The sequence below is a fragment of the Neltuma alba genome, unplaced genomic scaffold (genome assembly GCF_004799145.2).
Source record: "Neltuma alba isolate B1F8T4 unplaced genomic scaffold, ASM479914v2 tig00011509_pilon, whole genome shotgun sequence".
Lineage (NCBI taxonomy): Eukaryota > Viridiplantae > Streptophyta > Magnoliopsida > Fabales > Fabaceae > Neltuma > Neltuma alba.
Window position 1 is genome coordinate 565,606 of NW_021636177.1, and position 17,497 is coordinate 583,102.

General features: G+C 31.2%; 2 protein-coding genes across 2 annotated transcripts; both read left to right on the top strand.

Annotated features, from left to right (window-relative positions):
• Window positions 1-6,437: 6,437 nt before the first annotated feature.
• LOC114714492 (probable glucan 1,3-beta-glucosidase A) lies at window positions 6,438-8,808 on the top strand. The gene is made up of 8 exons (XM_028899231.1): window positions 6,438-6,620; window positions 6,709-6,828; window positions 6,915-7,103; window positions 7,211-7,369; window positions 7,468-7,637; window positions 7,728-7,877; window positions 7,991-8,337; window positions 8,491-8,808. Exons 1-8 carry the CDS (start codon window positions 6,447-6,449, stop codon window positions 8,682-8,684), a joined length of 1,503 nt encoding a protein of 500 aa, XP_028755064.1. The 5' UTR covers window positions 6,438-6,446; the 3' UTR covers window positions 8,685-8,808.
• A 3,577-nt stretch (window positions 8,809-12,385) lies between these two features.
• Window positions 12,386-15,126, top strand: LOC114714494 (probable glucan 1,3-beta-glucosidase A). Its single transcript, XM_028899232.1, has 7 exons — window positions 12,386-12,542; window positions 12,909-13,028; window positions 13,126-13,314; window positions 13,425-13,759; window positions 13,841-13,990; window positions 14,093-14,439; window positions 14,878-15,126. Exons 1-7 carry the CDS (start codon window positions 12,438-12,440, stop codon window positions 15,063-15,065), a joined length of 1,434 nt encoding a protein of 477 aa, XP_028755065.1. The 5' UTR covers window positions 12,386-12,437; the 3' UTR covers window positions 15,066-15,126.
• Window positions 15,127-17,497: the final 2,371 nt, after the last annotated feature.

The following is a 17,497-nucleotide window of genomic DNA, read 5'->3' on the forward strand; positions in this document are numbered from 1 at the left end:
CATAGGCATGGCATTCATTAAAATTAAGAAAAACATTATGAAAATTAAATACAAACATGTTTTCTGAATTTTATTTAATATTAATAGCTTCATTCATTCCCCTCTCCGTAGTACTGATTTAAGCTTATCTTATTAGCTAGATAAGCTACAAATTAAACCTAACACAATCTTCAGTTTGTGAACACAGAACGGAAACAAAAGCTGAGAGTGGCTGCTATCTTAAATGCAGAAGAGCAACTTGTTCTTTTCTTCTCATGTGTGTATGACTTGAAAATTGTGTTTGGGCCAAACACACTTCAAGTTTCTTTTGAATAACTTATAAACAGATTTTTAATTGTGATTTATAAAATATAAGTTAAATATATTACAGTAGTTTTGTCTCGATTTATATAAAACGTGTTTATAGTTGTGATTCCAAATGGACTATCGTTTGGCCCATGAACCAAAGTTTGCAAGGCTTTATTGATAGGGTTGGATTTAGCAAAAAAAAAAACTAGTTCCTTTTATCGTGGTGAATGAATCCCTGTTAGAAGATATGTAAACATTTAGGTCAATTTGGCAAGTATGATTGAAGGGGAGGGATTGGGATTGGATTTAGAGGGTGTTTGGATGTAAACCAAACCATGGTTTGAGAAGTAATTTTACAGTATACAAAGTAAATATGTGGAGAAATTTATCTCGATTCGTGAAAAAATGCCTTTAAAAAACACTTCTCCTAATTCCCAAACACCCCCTTAGTTTGATGTATTAAGGATTACTAGGAATTGAACAATGTCACATGGGTGGATTATACCTCACCCCATGGTAACGCTTTTTGAAAAGTGCTAGGAATATGGGCTGACCCGGCTCTCAAGGTTATAATTTGAAAAATATCTCGTTTTGTCAAGCCTGGCTCTCAAGCTGATGGGTTCAAGGCTAGCCCGTGAACTTTTTGCTTGTTTAAAAAAATGCATTTTCTTTATTACTCCCATTTATTTTATCAAAAAAATAAAAATAAAGTAACAAAATTACTAATAAAAGGTATAGATACAAAGAAACTGTGTCACCAATAGAAAACATCATCATATCTAAATATCTATTACTCCTTCAGTCCTTAATATAAAACCCATTTAACTAATTTAATTATATTAAAGAAGTTACATAAATTAGTTAATTATAAGAAAAGTGACAAATTTTTCCTAAAACACCATTATCATCTTTCTTAATACCCCTCCCCTTCTTCTACTTGATTGTAGTTAATGAAGTATTCATAGGGGTAATTTAGAGAAAATTGATAAATATGAAAAATGGGCTTTATATTTAGGATCAAAACCAACTTAAAAATTGGGTCTTATATTAAAGACCGGAGGAGTAACATGTAAGAATATCTAAAATATCAATCAATAAGACAACAATATTTGAAAGTTCTATCAAGAGTGCAAATATACAATAGACAAATATCATCATCAATTTTTTAAAATTTTGTCATCGCGATCATCATTATGAGGCAAAATTTAACGCATTTTTTTTTTTAAAAAATGATCCTACAGTCTCTCTCTCTCTTTTTTTTTATCAGAAAAAGAGTGCATATGGTTGGTGTGACACCTCACATAATTATATCAATATACGCTAGAAAATATTTAATTTAAAAGTCCATACATATTTCTAATACTGCAAACAAGTCAAAATTTTAAAATATTTCTAACATAACTTAACAACATAAACTATTGAAGTCTTATAGTTATGGCAAATAAAAATATAACATAGCATGTGCTTGAGGAGCAAAAGCCTTCACAGCTCACTCCATTGGTGCCTTCTTTTGATTCCTACTAGATTCTTCGCCTGAAAATTGTTAATATAGGGGGTGAGATGAAACGTCTCAGTAACTACTGAAATTCTAACCTATACAAGCAAATCATATATGATAAACCAAAAATATGTTTGTGTGTGTATATATAAATATATTAAAAATCATGGATTTGATACATTCAATTCAATTTCATTGTTTTCAACAATATACCAATATCATTTTTCTAATATATCCAAAAATAATGCAATATATTGCCTCCCTTATATCACCGTCCACCCTTATACCGCTGACTGGAGCTATAAGCTAACACATAGTCTGATAAGAACTAATCCATTTTACTGAATTATTCCAAGCTCACCGATACTAGAAATATATCCGGCCAAAGATATAGAGCTCAAGCTCGGACTATGGCTCCCCTCCTTTGTGAATAAGGAGGTGTCACATGTCCCACAGCTCCAATGAATTCCCGGCCAAAGGAAAACATGGAAGAAGGGACCCTGACAAGTGCCATCCACTGTGCACCGAGTGATGGCATACCACGTGGTAATTTTATATCCATACAATCTCCTTCTATCCTTAACCCAACAATGCATGTCATATGCAAATAATGGTATATCATAAATATATTCTCAAGTATATTATTAATGATAAGATAGCAATAAAATTCATATACCATTTAACAGTAACTCATGATAATTTCATAGCTATTAATATATTTAAATATTGATCATAATTACTAGCAACAAATCTTAATAAAATCAGGTAACATACCAAAACATTTATTTTATAAAAAATCATAATATTATATTTCAGTAATATAATGATTAGTAAATCCACGATATAATCATACACAATTCACATGTACAAGAAAGAATTTTCAGAATTACTTGGTACTCTTTAGCTTACAAATAATTACACAAAGTTTACTCCAAAATTCTCAAGGGTCTACAAAATTGCACATAAATATTTATTAATATAAAACACGAAACTATTCCAAAACTACTCTAAAATTCTAAGACTACCCTCTAAACCAAAAATACATAAACATATTAACTCTCCCAAATTTTGCTATTTATAATAAATATAATATTTTGAAAATATAATTTACATATAAGACTATTTAAATTTAATAACTTAAATAAATATATATATTTCTTACAATATAAATATTTTATATTAAAATTTCAACTATTTATTATAGTCCCATTTAAAATTTTTCCTCAACTAAGGAACTCCTTTGAAGTATAAATAAATTTTAATTTTTATAAAATTCTCAATTTACAATTCTTTATGCTTCCAAAAATTATTTCATCAATATATCTTTGACATACTCAATATTCTAACCGATTAAAATTTTAATAATATATTAAATAACTCAAACAAATTATTTAACTTAAATTTAATTGGTAAAAACATTCTATAAGTATTGAATAACAACTTTTTCAACTAAAATCTTAATTTAAAATTCCCAAAACCATCAATAAACAAATATAAACCGATTAAAATTTCTTAATAATGTATCTTTAAATTTCTACAGTTATACATTGTCAAAACTCCTTATTTACTTTATACCCAAACAGTAAAATTTTCTCTAAACATTATAATGATACTAATAATATAAAGCTATAAATATATCGGAAATATTCATAAAGAAAATTTGACAAGAAGAAGTAGTTTTGTGTACCTAAATGATCATCAAATCTTTCCTTATCTTCCAGACAGCATGTATTTCCACTCTCTTAATTTTCCTTTCTTCCTCTCGCTCTCTCTTTCTCTTCTCTCGCTCTCTTTCTCTCCCACTCTCTCTTGCTCTAGCTTGAAAGAAATAACCTGAATGATGATATATATAATACTCCCATGTCTGATTTTCTACCGCTCATCTCCCATTTTCCACTTCCATCCGTACCTCCCCCCTTCTTTTTCTTCCATCATTTACTACTTCTCCCCTAAATTCTCCTTTCATTTAATACACCCTCCTAATATTCTTCTCTTGGTCAATTGCCCCCAACTTTTCACTGCCTATGCCTTATCCTATTTCCCTTTAGTCGTCCCTCACCCCTTCTTTTCCTTTGCATTAATTACCCCTCCCATTTTCCACTCTCCGTGGAGAAAGGGGTGTTGGGTTTTTTTTTAACTAACAAAATATTATTTTAATAACGTATTATATTTTCTTTTATTATTATTATTATTATTATTATTATTATTATTTTGTATGTTACCGTTGGATTCCACAGCTCTAAAATACCAAGGGATATTATAGTCTTTTAATCTTGCATATCTTATTATAAAATAAAATAAATGTATGTATTCCTCCCACATATTACCTCATGCCAAACATTTAAATAAAGACTGAAGTGCACATTTGGTCTTTTAATTTTGTACAAAGTTTCAATTTGATTCTTGAACTTTAAAAAGCATACATTTGGTCTTTTAACCCTAAAATCATTAGGCTTTAATGATGATTTTTGTAACAATCATGAATGTTTTGAAAATTAAACCTAATATGTTAGCATTTAAAAATTTTTTTATTAACATTTAAGATCTTAATGTCATCATTTTTTTAAAAAATTTTAGGGGTAAAGGAGTAAAAGTATGCTTTCTAAAGTTAAAGGACCAAATTGAAACCTTATATAAATTTAAAGGACCAAATATATATTTTAGCCTTAAATAAAAGCCCTATTCCCAATCCATCAAAAATCAATCCCGCCCACCAAACATAATCTTAGGGGGTGTTTGGCAAAACCAAAACCATGGTTTCAGAATCACTTTTTGCAAAACAAGATAACCTCATCCACATATTTACTTCGTAATCCGTAAAAGCACTTCTGAAACCATGGTTTGGTTTCTATCCAAACACCCCCTTAGTACTTAACCGTGTCTCTAATTGTATTACCTCTAACAAGACTTTTGAGATAGCCGATAACATCATGGGCAAATCAGACTTTTGATCCCATCTTTTTTATTCTTTTTTTTCCCCTAAACAGATTGGCTCCTTTCTTTGATGGGAAAGGAGTGGGAGTCCAGCATAGCAAATTGGCAACTAACAAATGAAGGTTTTAGTTGTCCCTTTATGGTTTTAGTAGTGCTCTTTTTCCCTTCTCTCTAGTCTTTATCATTTCCTCACACCCCACACAACCTTACATTTTCGGGAAAATGACAATAAAAAAAACTAAAAATTATTAAATTCTAAATCAGATTTGGGAACAACACTTTATTTGGTATTGATAATACTAAATTTGTAAATAATAACAGATTTTTGTTATTCTTTATTTGACATTTAGTAATTCCTAACTTCTTTTTTTAATCATTTTCCCTAGATTTTCTGAAATATTGAGCATTGACTTAACATAATAAGTGAATTCAAATATATATATTTTTATTAACAGTTTAATAATAATTATAATATGTTACTCATATTTACTAATAATTATTTTTTATTCAATCAAAATTTTGTTAAAATTTTTTATATTTTATTTATTTATTTTAATTTCATAATTTGGGGAGAGATGGAGTCAATTTCAATTGCCCGGTCAAGACTGTCATCAATACTTTCAGCTCTCAACAATCCACGGTCATCAATATCCTCCAACCTAAGGATCCGGTTGGTATGAAGAAAAATGACAGAAGGGGAGAGGAAGGAAAATTTTGGGGTTAAAAGTTTCTAATTAATTTATTATTATTTTTTATATTATTTCTTCCGTTTATTAAAATTTCAAAACCTCATTTTTTCACTTTTTTAAATAGAACCCACTAAAATTTTCCTTCTCCTCCCCTCCTCTCCATTCCTCTTATACCAATCAGTACCTAAAGAAAATTGAACTAGTCGTCCCACCCCAAAAAAATAATTGCACTAATGAATTTAATGAAATAAATAAGAAAATACAATTTTCAGATTGCCATGCTTATACTAACAATACAGTGTGTGCTACTCTCTTTTTCAGCATTAACAAAAGAACAACCAACAATCCTCACATCAAATTTTTTATACCTATTATATTAAATTATCTAATCACACATGTCCATATGTCTTATTTTTAAAACATTGGCATTTAATAATATGAACTTATAAATTCATTTTCCTATTTTTTAAAATATTAACATTTAATTATAAATTTACATGATACAAAACAAGACAAATTATCATATGTAATTAGAGAAGTTGACATAATACACACACAAAAACCTGATCTAAGCTTTTTATTAATAAAATTAACTCTTAGCCTAAAACAAAATTAGCAATCCTCAACATAGTAGGACCCTATTTAAAATCATGTTTGTAAACATTTATAAATATATTTTATATAAATTGAGACAAAATTTCTATTAGATCACTCGTTCCAAAAAGGCACTGCATAGAAACCACAAGAACGAAAAATCCTAATAAAGCTTATTAAATTTTGGAAACTGGGCCGATCTCCTCCTGCAATCGCGGCATGAGAACATACAGTGAGCGTAGAATGAGTTTTGATAAACAAGACTCAAGTTGAACAAACAAACACGCCTATTTATTTCAACAAACTCTCTTTCCTCCTTCAACCCACTTAACTTGAATTATATCATTTAATATTTTACAATATTGCCGTAACGCCGCCGCCGCCGCTTGTAAGTTCTATAAATACCATCTATTGTTTCGCACACTTCCATCGACACATTCAAAATGGCATCCCCAGGTTATTCCAGCATCCTATTGCTTCTGTTCCTCTGTTCTTGTAACTATCTCGCTATTGCCCAAAATCTGCCCTACAAAGCTGTCAATCTGGGGAATTGGCTCGTCGCAGAAGGCTGGATGAAACCATCTCTCTTTGATGGAATAGTTAACAAAGACCTCTTGGTATGTACTTTCATATGATATCCATATCTTTGCATTTCCTTTTATGCTTCCTGAATGATTCTTGATTTTATGTCTTGCTCGTCTTCAGGACGGAACTCAAGTGCAATTGAAGTCCACCAAGTTACAGAAGTTTCTGGTGGCTGAAAACGGAGGAGGAGCTAATGTTTTGGCTAACCGCGATTCTGCTTCCGGTTGGGAAACTTTCAGGGTATGTATTCCTAAGCACTCTATAACGTGAAAGGCTTTTGCGGATTCCTTCTTCTAATAATTTAAAATGGACAACGGAGGATGCAGTTATGGAGGGTTAGCGATTCCACCTTCAATTTCAGAGTGTTCAGCAAGCAATTCGTTGGTTTGGATAGTGGAAACAAGCTAGTCGCAACTTCTAACTCACCCAGTAACCCAGAAACTTTCCAGATTTTAAGGAACAGTGACGACCCATCCAAAATTCGCATCCAAGCATCGAACGGCATGTTCCTACAGGTTTTGATCCTCTGTTATTCAAAACCGAACATTATATGCGACATGGATTGCTCATTATCATTCAGGGAATTATATAAATGTTCATTTGAATAAGTTTAACGTCTTAGGCTCAATCAGAGACAGTGGTAAGTGCTGATTTTCAAGGTTCCACGAACTGGGAAGATGGCGACCCATCTGTGTTCCGTATGACAATTGTGAAAACCTTACAAGGAGAGTATCAAATTACTAATGGCTATGGTCCTGATAGAGCTCCTCAAGTCATGCAGGTCTCAGACATATTTCTTCAACCGCCACTATTATTCCTTTCTATTCGAAACAGAAATGAAAATTGCTGCTCATTAATGTTACTGAGCATACAATGCAGAATCATTGGAACACGTATATCACTGAAGAAGATTTCAGATTCATGTCAGAAAATGGATTGACCGCTGTTAGAATTCCGGTCGGTTGGTGGATAGCCCACGACCCCAATCCCCCAAAACCTTTCGTCGGAGGATCTCTAGCAGCGTTGGACAATGCTTTCACTTGGGCTCAGTAAGTTCTTAGATTCACTTTCAACTGTTCAATTGTCATAAAAAAAAAAAAAAAGTCGCTTAAATGTTAATTTACTGTCGCATGTTGCAGAAACCATGGGCTGAAAGTGATAGTGGACCTTCATGCAGTTTCAGGTTCACAAAATGGGAACGAGCACAGCGGAACAAGAGACGGATATACTGAATGGGGAGATTCATACATACCAGACACAGTCGCAGTTATTGACTTCTTAGCAGAAAGGTTTGAACTTTGAGTTCTTGTGCTGTTTTCTAGTCTTCATTACGTACGAAACACGATGATCTACTTCCTATTTTAAGGTAGCGACGAGATGAAAGTTGACTTTGGCGTGGCAGATACGGGAACAAACCTAGTCTAGGGGGAATCGAACTGATGAATGAGCCAACATTAGGGCCAGATCTTGACAACCTCAAGAATTACTACCAGCAAGCTTATGATGCGGTGAGGAAACACTCTGAAATGGCCTATGTCATCATGTCAAACCCATTGGATCATAGCTCCACCGAACTTCTCTCATTTTTTGGGAGCTTCAATCGAGTAGTGGTTGACGTGCATTATTACAATCTGTATTCAGATCAGTTCAAAATCATGAACGTGCAACAAAACATCGATTATATAAATAACCAGAGAGCGTCAGATCTCAGTAGCGTAACCACCAAAAATGGTCCTCTCAGTTTCATAGGTAAGTAACAAGATTATACAAGAAGACATGATAGATCCCTTCATTAAATTCTCCTTCTGTGCATGCCTGAATCTTTATTTATAACTAAACATGAAACTTCAAACAAATATGCTATTTATTCATTGATGGGGTTATGGTAATGATATATGACAGGGGAGTGGACCGCAGAGTGGAACGTCAAGGGAGCGTCAAAGGAGGATTACCAGAGATTTGCAAAAGCCCAATTGGAAGTGTATTCTCGGGCCACTTTTGGATGGGCCTATTGGGCCTACAAATGCCAATATAACCATTGGAGCCTCAGGTGGATGGTTGAGAATGGCTATATAAACCTCTCATTTAGTATTTAGAGGTAATGATAAGATAATGCCTTTGCATTCCTATCAAATTTCGTATTCAGTAATCATCCATCGTTTGACAACATTTATGAAGTACTACTAGAAAATAAAGAATACGAATTCTTGGACTTGGATTCTATCCATTATTAGCTATGTTCTAGTTATTTATTTGTTTAATATTTCTTGTTTTCTAAAGTTAATTTCATATTATTACCTCCAGTCCGAAATATAAGACTTAGTTTACAATGTAATTTTTATTATAAACTAGACTCTACATTTAGAAACAAAGATACTATAATTTTATTTTGATATTGTTACTCAAAATTAATTCCTTTTCGTCTTTACAGAAAGAAGTAGTTCTATTGATGAAATAGATTAAAAGGGAATCGAATATAAATTCATAAAACAAAATGAATATCACATATAATTTAAATAGAATAGAAATACGTTGCCGGAAAAAAAAAAGAAATAAATTTAAGCTACCACTTGTTGAATGAAATGCGTAATAAATGCAAATCATGAGAAAAAATTATTTAGAAAAATAAAATGAAATTGATTAAAAATAAAAAATAATTAATGAGCAACATACATGTACATAAACATATCAACTCTAAGTTCGAACATAAACCTTATATAAACATAACAAATGACACTGTTGCTAAGACAATTTGCTGTTCATAATAAGTGGCATATGGATGGCCACTTGAATAAAATGAATAAGAGTATGAAATGGAATTGATTTTAGGGGAATCCGGTGAACAAGTCCCATTTCCACACTATTGCCAATATATAATATAATATATTTAGTTTATATATTTAACATCACAAATCATAATTTACATTAATTATCTCAACATGCTGGAGCTTTAATTAATTATTCCCGCTGCATGGAAGGTTCTTTAAAACATGTGAATTGTCTTATCGAATTTACAGGTGCTAGTTCAGCTCAAAAAAAAAAAAAAAATTAACGAGTGTTAGTAAATGATTAACAAATATTACTCTAATACTACCTTCGGTCTTTAATATAAGACCTTGTTTGACTTTTATTTTGATTCTAAATATAAGATCCCAATCCATTTTATCTCTAATATTTATGTATTTTTTTTTCAAGATAGTCCTTTTATAATAGTAGTTCTAATCAATATACTTGATTAGCAATGATATTTTAAGAAAGACAACACCTATTTATGACAAATAACTAATTTAATTTTTTTCCTTAATTTTCTCAAATTAGTCAATTAACTCTTATAATTAGGACCGGAAGTCGCTAGTGTGAACGTTCATGTGTTGAATGGACAAGAAAAGAGCCACTTGCATAGTGGGAGGGGGTCGGCCCCAAGATTTTTGTTTTGTTTTTTAACCAAAATTTTTTAATAACATTCAACATTGGCAGGCCAATATATAATATTCCCTTTTTAAAAAATAAAGTCTTAATTTTTTTGGGCAAATTTTGGTCTTGCTTTAATTATCTACTTACCCTCGCAGAACTCTTACTCAGGTTTTTATGGAAATGAGCATTGGATTGGCATAAACTCTTGTTGCTGCACAATGGCTGTGAATTTACTCATCCCTTTAAGAGATGAGGTTGACGATGAAGCTAAATTACTTATTTCTAGAGATTGATAATTTCCAATGTACTCAGAACTGGCAACTTTCTGGCAGATTGACTTGCCAATTATTACTCTCATAGGCTATCTATGCTCCTCTTGTCTTATTATTTATAAATTACTTCTAATATATTTCACACAGATTAAGAAAAATTTTAAATTTTATTAGTTTTCATTTAAAATTCAACAACTTGTTAACCTTAGTCTTATTTAATACTCCTACAGTCCTTAATATAAGACCCATTTAACTAATTTGATTAGATTAAGGAAGTTAGGTAAATTAGTTAATTATACGAAAAGTGACACATTTTTCCTAAAACACCATAATCATCTTTCTTAATTCCCTCTCTCCCTCTTCTACTTGATTATGGTTGGGGGAGTATCCATAGGGGTAATTTAGAGAAAATTGATAAATATGAGAAATGGGTCTTATATTTAGGACTAAAACCAACTCAAGAATTAGGTCCTATATTAAGGACCGGAGGAGTATATATTATACCTTACGCAAATAAAGTCAATACAATAACAAATAGATGGTAAAATTATATATCTATATAAAAAATTTCTCTCAGTATCCTATAAATAGGATCAAAAAATATATTTTCTCTCTGCTTTATACAGGACCACAGGAGTATTAAGCAATTTCCATCTTCAGATCCAAGAGTTGAAACTTGGTAGATGATGAAGAATCTGGTCTAGTAAGGTATTGTTTTGCTTGAACCCGGCCTCTTACGATTAAATAGTATTCACTACTTTCACTAAGAAGAAAAAACATGTAATCTTCTTTAATGCTTTTCTATATGTAGATATATTTTTAGGCCGTATTTGTACGATATATTTTATTAATATCTGAGATGTTAAACAACCTTTTTTTTCATTTTTACCTCCATTATATAACACTGCATTAGTTATTTTCTTTTTTCTATTTCTCTCCCTCAGCCACTTTCTCTTTATACATAAAAGTATTTTTGAAAAAATAAAAATATATATATTTTGCACATTTATTGATTCCAACCACTTTTTTAATTTATACAATTCAATTATTTGTATCTTATAAATAAAATTGGGGGAGTAATACATTATACACACCAAATTTGAATGTAGAAGTTAAAAATTCGTTTTGGCCCTAAATATAATCTTTCAATTTCAGTTTTTTATGTCCTCATTGGTATTAATAATATTTTCTGCACAGAATTTAAACATACAATATTTATGATATTTTAATGAACATGATTTAATAATACTCAGATTTTTTGGTAAAAAATACTTATAATATATTACTACTATATATTAATAAATTTTTTCATTTTAAATAAATATTTTTTGCTTATTTTCTTTAATTTCATAATTTCAATTTTCAAGTATGATGGTGGCCAATGAAATTTTCGTCTTATGATCCCCATCTTTTTTTTTTTTTGGCTAGGATTGTTGCATTTCATTACTCAAGTAGCTCCAACATTCTCGCAATTCGTGAATCACATCAATGTTGTCTCATACAAGAAGAATTTGCTTAATAATCTTTTTGGTTGTTCTGATATCAGCAACATCTTAGCAAGGGATGTTAATACGTACTTCAATCCTTTTCTTTTTTTTAGTTATTCTTTTTATTTTTTTGGCCAAAATTAGTTATTCTTTTTATAAAACTGATGTTTTATTGATCCCCATCCCCTGAACTCAGTAATGCGGATCGTATAATTGATCGCATAAATTTTTTTATTTTATATAATTGATCTTTTTATTAAAAGGAAAAAAGTATGATGGTGGCCAATTTCAAATGACCAAATTGTCAGCAATTTGATCAGTACAGTTGTCAATAGCCCATAGTTTCCTTCCTTCAACACGGCCCATAGTCAACCCGGAACACAAGAAACTAAACCCATTTTTCTTTAAAGAAAAAAATGGAGTAATTAATATAATAATTAAAATACATAATTTAATAACTTGTTGGCCAAAACAAAACAAAAAACAAAAGGAAAATTAAGTCACAATTCTCCACGTTTCAAGATTGGCATGCTTGAACAGAGTAATATAAGTAAACAGATTGGACAAGAATGATACTTTATAAAGATGTAATTTTTCCATACTACCACCACCGCCTGCAAAATCTACACACACACGCACACCATCTCTTCGCAGACTTCACAAAATACTTTGAAAAATGGGAAATCTGCCATACAAAGCTGTGAATCTGGGAAATTGGCTCGTCACAGAAGGCTGGATGGAACCATCTCTCTTTGATGGAATAGTCAACAAAGATCTCTTGGTACTTCCATATCCATTTCTTCACGATTATCTTTTCATTTATGCTTTATCAATATACTCCTCCGGTCCTTATTATAAGACCCAATTTGACTTTTTATTTGGTCCTAATTATAAGACCCAATCCATTTTCTCTTTTATATTTATGCATTTTTTTCCAAGATAATCCTTCTAATAATGATAGTTTTAGCCATATACTTAATTAGCAGAATATTTTAGGAATAACAACACTTATTTATTATATATAACCAACTTAACTTACTTCCTTAATCTCTTCAAATAAGTCAATTGGGTCTTATAATTAGGACCGGAGGAGTATATATATATATATATATTCATCGTGGTTCTTTATATTTTTGGCCATTCCCAGGATGGAACTCAAGTGCAATTCAAGTCCACCAAGTTACAGAAGTTTCTGGTGGCTGAAAATGGAGGAGGAACTGATGTTTTCGCCAACCGCGATGCAGCTTCTGGTTGGGAAACTTTCAAGGTTTGTAGTATTCCTAGAAACTCTCGCATGAAATTAAAGGCTTTGGGGAGATTCCTTCATTTTATGATCTGACATGTACAATCGACGTACGATGTAGTTATGGAGGGTCAGCGATTCCTCCTTCAATTTCAGGGTGTTTAACAAGCAATTCATTCGTTTAGACGGTACGAACAAACTAGTCGCAACTTCTAACTCACCCAGCAACCCAGAAACGTTTCAGATTATAAGGAACAGTGACGACCCATCCAAAATTCGTATCCAAGCATCAAACGGTCTGTTCCTACAGGTATTATTGATCCTTTGTTATAATCCAACCCCGGCCGCACATTATATGCGACATGTGGATCGCTCGTTATCATTCTGGGAATTATATGTTTGTTTGATTTCGTTATTTAGGCTCAATCGGAGACAGTGGTGAGTGCTGATTTTCAAGGGTCAACCAACTGGGAAGATGGTGACCCATCTGTATTCCATATGACAATTGTGAAAGGTTCGACATTACAAGGTGAGTATCAGATTACTAATGGCTATGGCCCTCTGAGAGCTCCTCAAGTCATGCAGGATCATTGGAATACGTATATCACTGAAGAAGATTTCAGATTCATGTCGGAAAACGGGTTGACAGCTGTTAGAATTCCGGTTGGTTGGTGGATAGCCCACGATCCCAATCCTCCTAAACCTTTCGTCGGAGGATCTCTGGCAGCACTGGACAATGCTTTCACTTGGGCCCAGTAAGTGTGTTTATCCATTTTCAAGCTCTCCATTCTCAGAAACCAATCAATTACATGTTACGTCACCATCAAATGTTGCAGAAACCATGGGATGAAAGTGATAGTGGACCTTCATGCAGTTCAAGGTTCGCAAAATGGGAATGAACACAGCGGAACAAGAGACGGATATATTGAATGGGGAGAATCATACATCCCAGACACCGTCGCAGTAATTGAATTCTTAGCAAAAAGGTTTGAACTTTGAATTTTTGGGACGTTTTCTGGTCTTCATCATTACGATCTACTTGCTATTTTAAGGTGGTAACGTGATGAAAGTTGAGTTTGGTGTGGCAGATATGGGAACCATCCTAGTCTAGGAGGAATCGAACTGATGAACGAGCCGACATTAGGGCCGAATCTGGATAGCCTGAGGAAGTATTACCAGCAAGCTTATGATGCAGTGAGGAAATACTCTGAAACAGCTTATGTGATCTTGGCAAATCCAATGGATCATGATTCAAAAGCACTTCTCTCATTTGCTGGGAGATTCAATCGAGTAGTGATCGATGTTCATTACTACAATCTGTTTTCGGATCAGTTCAATAACATGAACGTGCAACAACACATCGATTTCATATATAACCAGAGAGCTTCAGATCTTAGCAGCATCAGAACCATCGATGGTCCTCTTAATTTTGTAGGTGAGCAACAAGATTACATTATATTACTAGCTCCTGTTTAATATAAAAGCTTGTTTGATTTTTATTTTGAACTTAAATATAAGATCTCAATTTACTTTGTCTCTTATATTTATTCTTTTTTTTTTCAATGTAATTCTTGTAATAATAGTAGTTTTAGCTAATACACTTGATTAGTAAGGATAGTTTAGGAAAGACAACACCTATTTATTACAAATAACTAACTTAACTAATTTTCTTAATCTATTCAAATTAGTTAAGTAGCTCTTATGTTAAAAACCTGAGCTAGTATATGCTAGATTTTTTTTTTTTTTGGACTCAGTATATGCTAGATTATTCCTCTTTGAATTTACCCATTGTTATAAAAATTCTAACAGGTCATATTATATTTATTCATATCGCACTGTGGATATTCATTAGTATATGGTGGTGATATGACAGGGGAGTGGACGGCGGCGTTGAGCTTACAGGGAGCAACGAAGGAAGATTACCAGAGATTTGCAAAAGCCCAATTGGATGTGTACTCTTCGGCGTCTTTTGGATGGGCCTATTGGGCCTACAAATGTCAATATGACCATTGGAGCCTGAAGAAAATGATTGAGAATGGTTATATAAAGCTTAAGCAATAGCACCAAGCATGTCCTGATCCTTATAAATTTTCAGAGACCGAAACTCACCTAAATTTTATGTATTGGAGGCAAAAAAAAAAAAAAAAGAGTAGCAGATTATGGCTTCGGCTTCCTTTCAAACTCTGTATTCATCAATATCCGTTGATAAAGTTATAAATAAAGAATACCAACTCTTAGACTCGGATGCTCGCGATAGTTATAAATAATAATAATAATAAAAGCTAAAGTATATATTTAGTCCTTAAATTTTATACAAAATTTCAATTTGATTTTTTAACTTTAAAAAGTATATTTTTAGTTCTTTAACTTAAAAATTATTAGTCTTAAATGATGATTTTTTTATAACAATTATGAATGTTCTGAAAATTAAACTTAATATGGTAGCATTTAAAAATATTTCATTAACATTCAAGATCTTAATTTATCATTTTTTTGTTAATAGTTTTAAGTTTAAAGGACTAAAAATATACTTTTTAAAGTTAAGAAATCAAATTGAAACCTTATGTAAATTTAAAGGACTAAAAGTATACTTTAGTCATAAAGAAAATCCTTCAATATTTTTTATAAGATATTTTTAACTAAGCTACACAAGTTATTAAAATAGTTATGATTAGTTAAAAGTAATAAATATGTAAATATTGAAAAAAAATTTCAAGTATGTCTATCAAATAAATAGAGAAATAGTAGTAATGAAATAAAAGATGAAGGGAAATATCGTGTAAGAAAGAGATGAGGAGGGAGAATAGAAAATTAATTATGAGCAAAATTGGTAAAAACTTATTTAATGTCCAGACACCTATAAGCATAATGTTATAAAGAGGACCAAACCAATTCAAATTATGGGATTTAATTTAGAAGATTTATATTTACTATAAAAATTTAAAATGCTGGGAATTAAATAAATTGATTTGCATTGTTAAATTAAATCTGAATTGTTTAAAATAACAAGGAGAAATAATGGGAAAAAGGTCTGCAATGGAGAGGCTTCATGGTTCCCAGTGTAGGCCGCCTTGGCCCAGAAAATAGGTTAGGCTGAATTTAATTCCCAATAGCAATGGCGTCCTGGTTTACATCATTAAATAATTTTCAACAACCAATAAAAATTAGGTCCAGTAGAAAGGATTAATCTCTTATAAAGTGACGAACTAATATTTGAATTCCTGCTAGGAGAGGTGGTCATACTATCTTGAATAAAATTGTTTCCAATAAAAAGATATGTATGCGTAGCCAACAAAAAATAATTTTCAACAAATAATTTGAAAAAATATATGTATATATAACACTCCAATATATACTACTTATTACAAACTATTAGGAAAAGTACAATAAATGTTATATAATTGTAATTATTTCTACTATTTTTTTTACTAATTTTATATGATAATTATTATATTTTATTATTTATGTTAATTAAGTAGGAATGACTTTTGTTAAACATTCGAAAATGATTTTTTATTGATTTTTTTTTCATTATTCCTAATTGGTAGAGTGGAGGCCAATTTCTAGAGTCAGGTCGGTCTTAATTGGATTAACGTTCACAGAAATTGACTGTTATCCGAATTATATTTATAAATTAAAATTGAGACTTAAATAATGTAATATGATTTATGTTTAGATGTGTTTTGATAAAATAAAATAAAATTGAAACTAAAAAAAATGTATTATTAAAAAATTTGTAAATACTTAAACAAACACTTAATTCGTTTTGCCAGCTAAAAAGATGTATTCAATGAATAAAAACATAAATGTTATAAACATGAATAAATATATAAATATATGCAAATTTAAAATTCAAAAATAATATTAAAGACTTAAAAATTACAAAAAGTATATGTCAAATCTTGATTCTTTGATGTAACCAATCTTTTGGTTAATGGACTTCGGTTTACATTATTAAAAATATATTTTTACTGAAGAAAAGCTCATTTGAAGGGAAAAAATGATTTCTGAAGCTCCAAAATTTGGCTTCCTACTTAACTGATTGTTTGGAGAACTACAAATACTAAACCAAACATGATTTTGAGTACCTAACCTAACTTTTGGGGCATTAAAAGCTTTGGCAAACAATTAATAAGTTGTTATTGAGATGATAAACAGTCTCACCCTTTATAAAGAGAATAATATAAGTTTGAATATCAAAAAACGTACTTATTAAAAAGACTTTAATCTTAATACTTTCATTCTGACAGAAATTAGTCTCAAATCCAAAGTGACTAAAGATATTTTAAGTTGTAAAAAAAAAAAAAAAGAGTTAACCGGGTTTGGGTCTAGCGGAAAGGGCTAATCCCTCATAATCTGGTAAACTAATGTTCAAATTCCTGCTGAAAAAAATACCTACATTTAGTACCCGACAATATCTCAATTAGGATTGCCTATTTATGCTTTAGAAAAAAGCCAAAAAAAAAAAAAGCCCCGGGCAATCATGCTAAAAG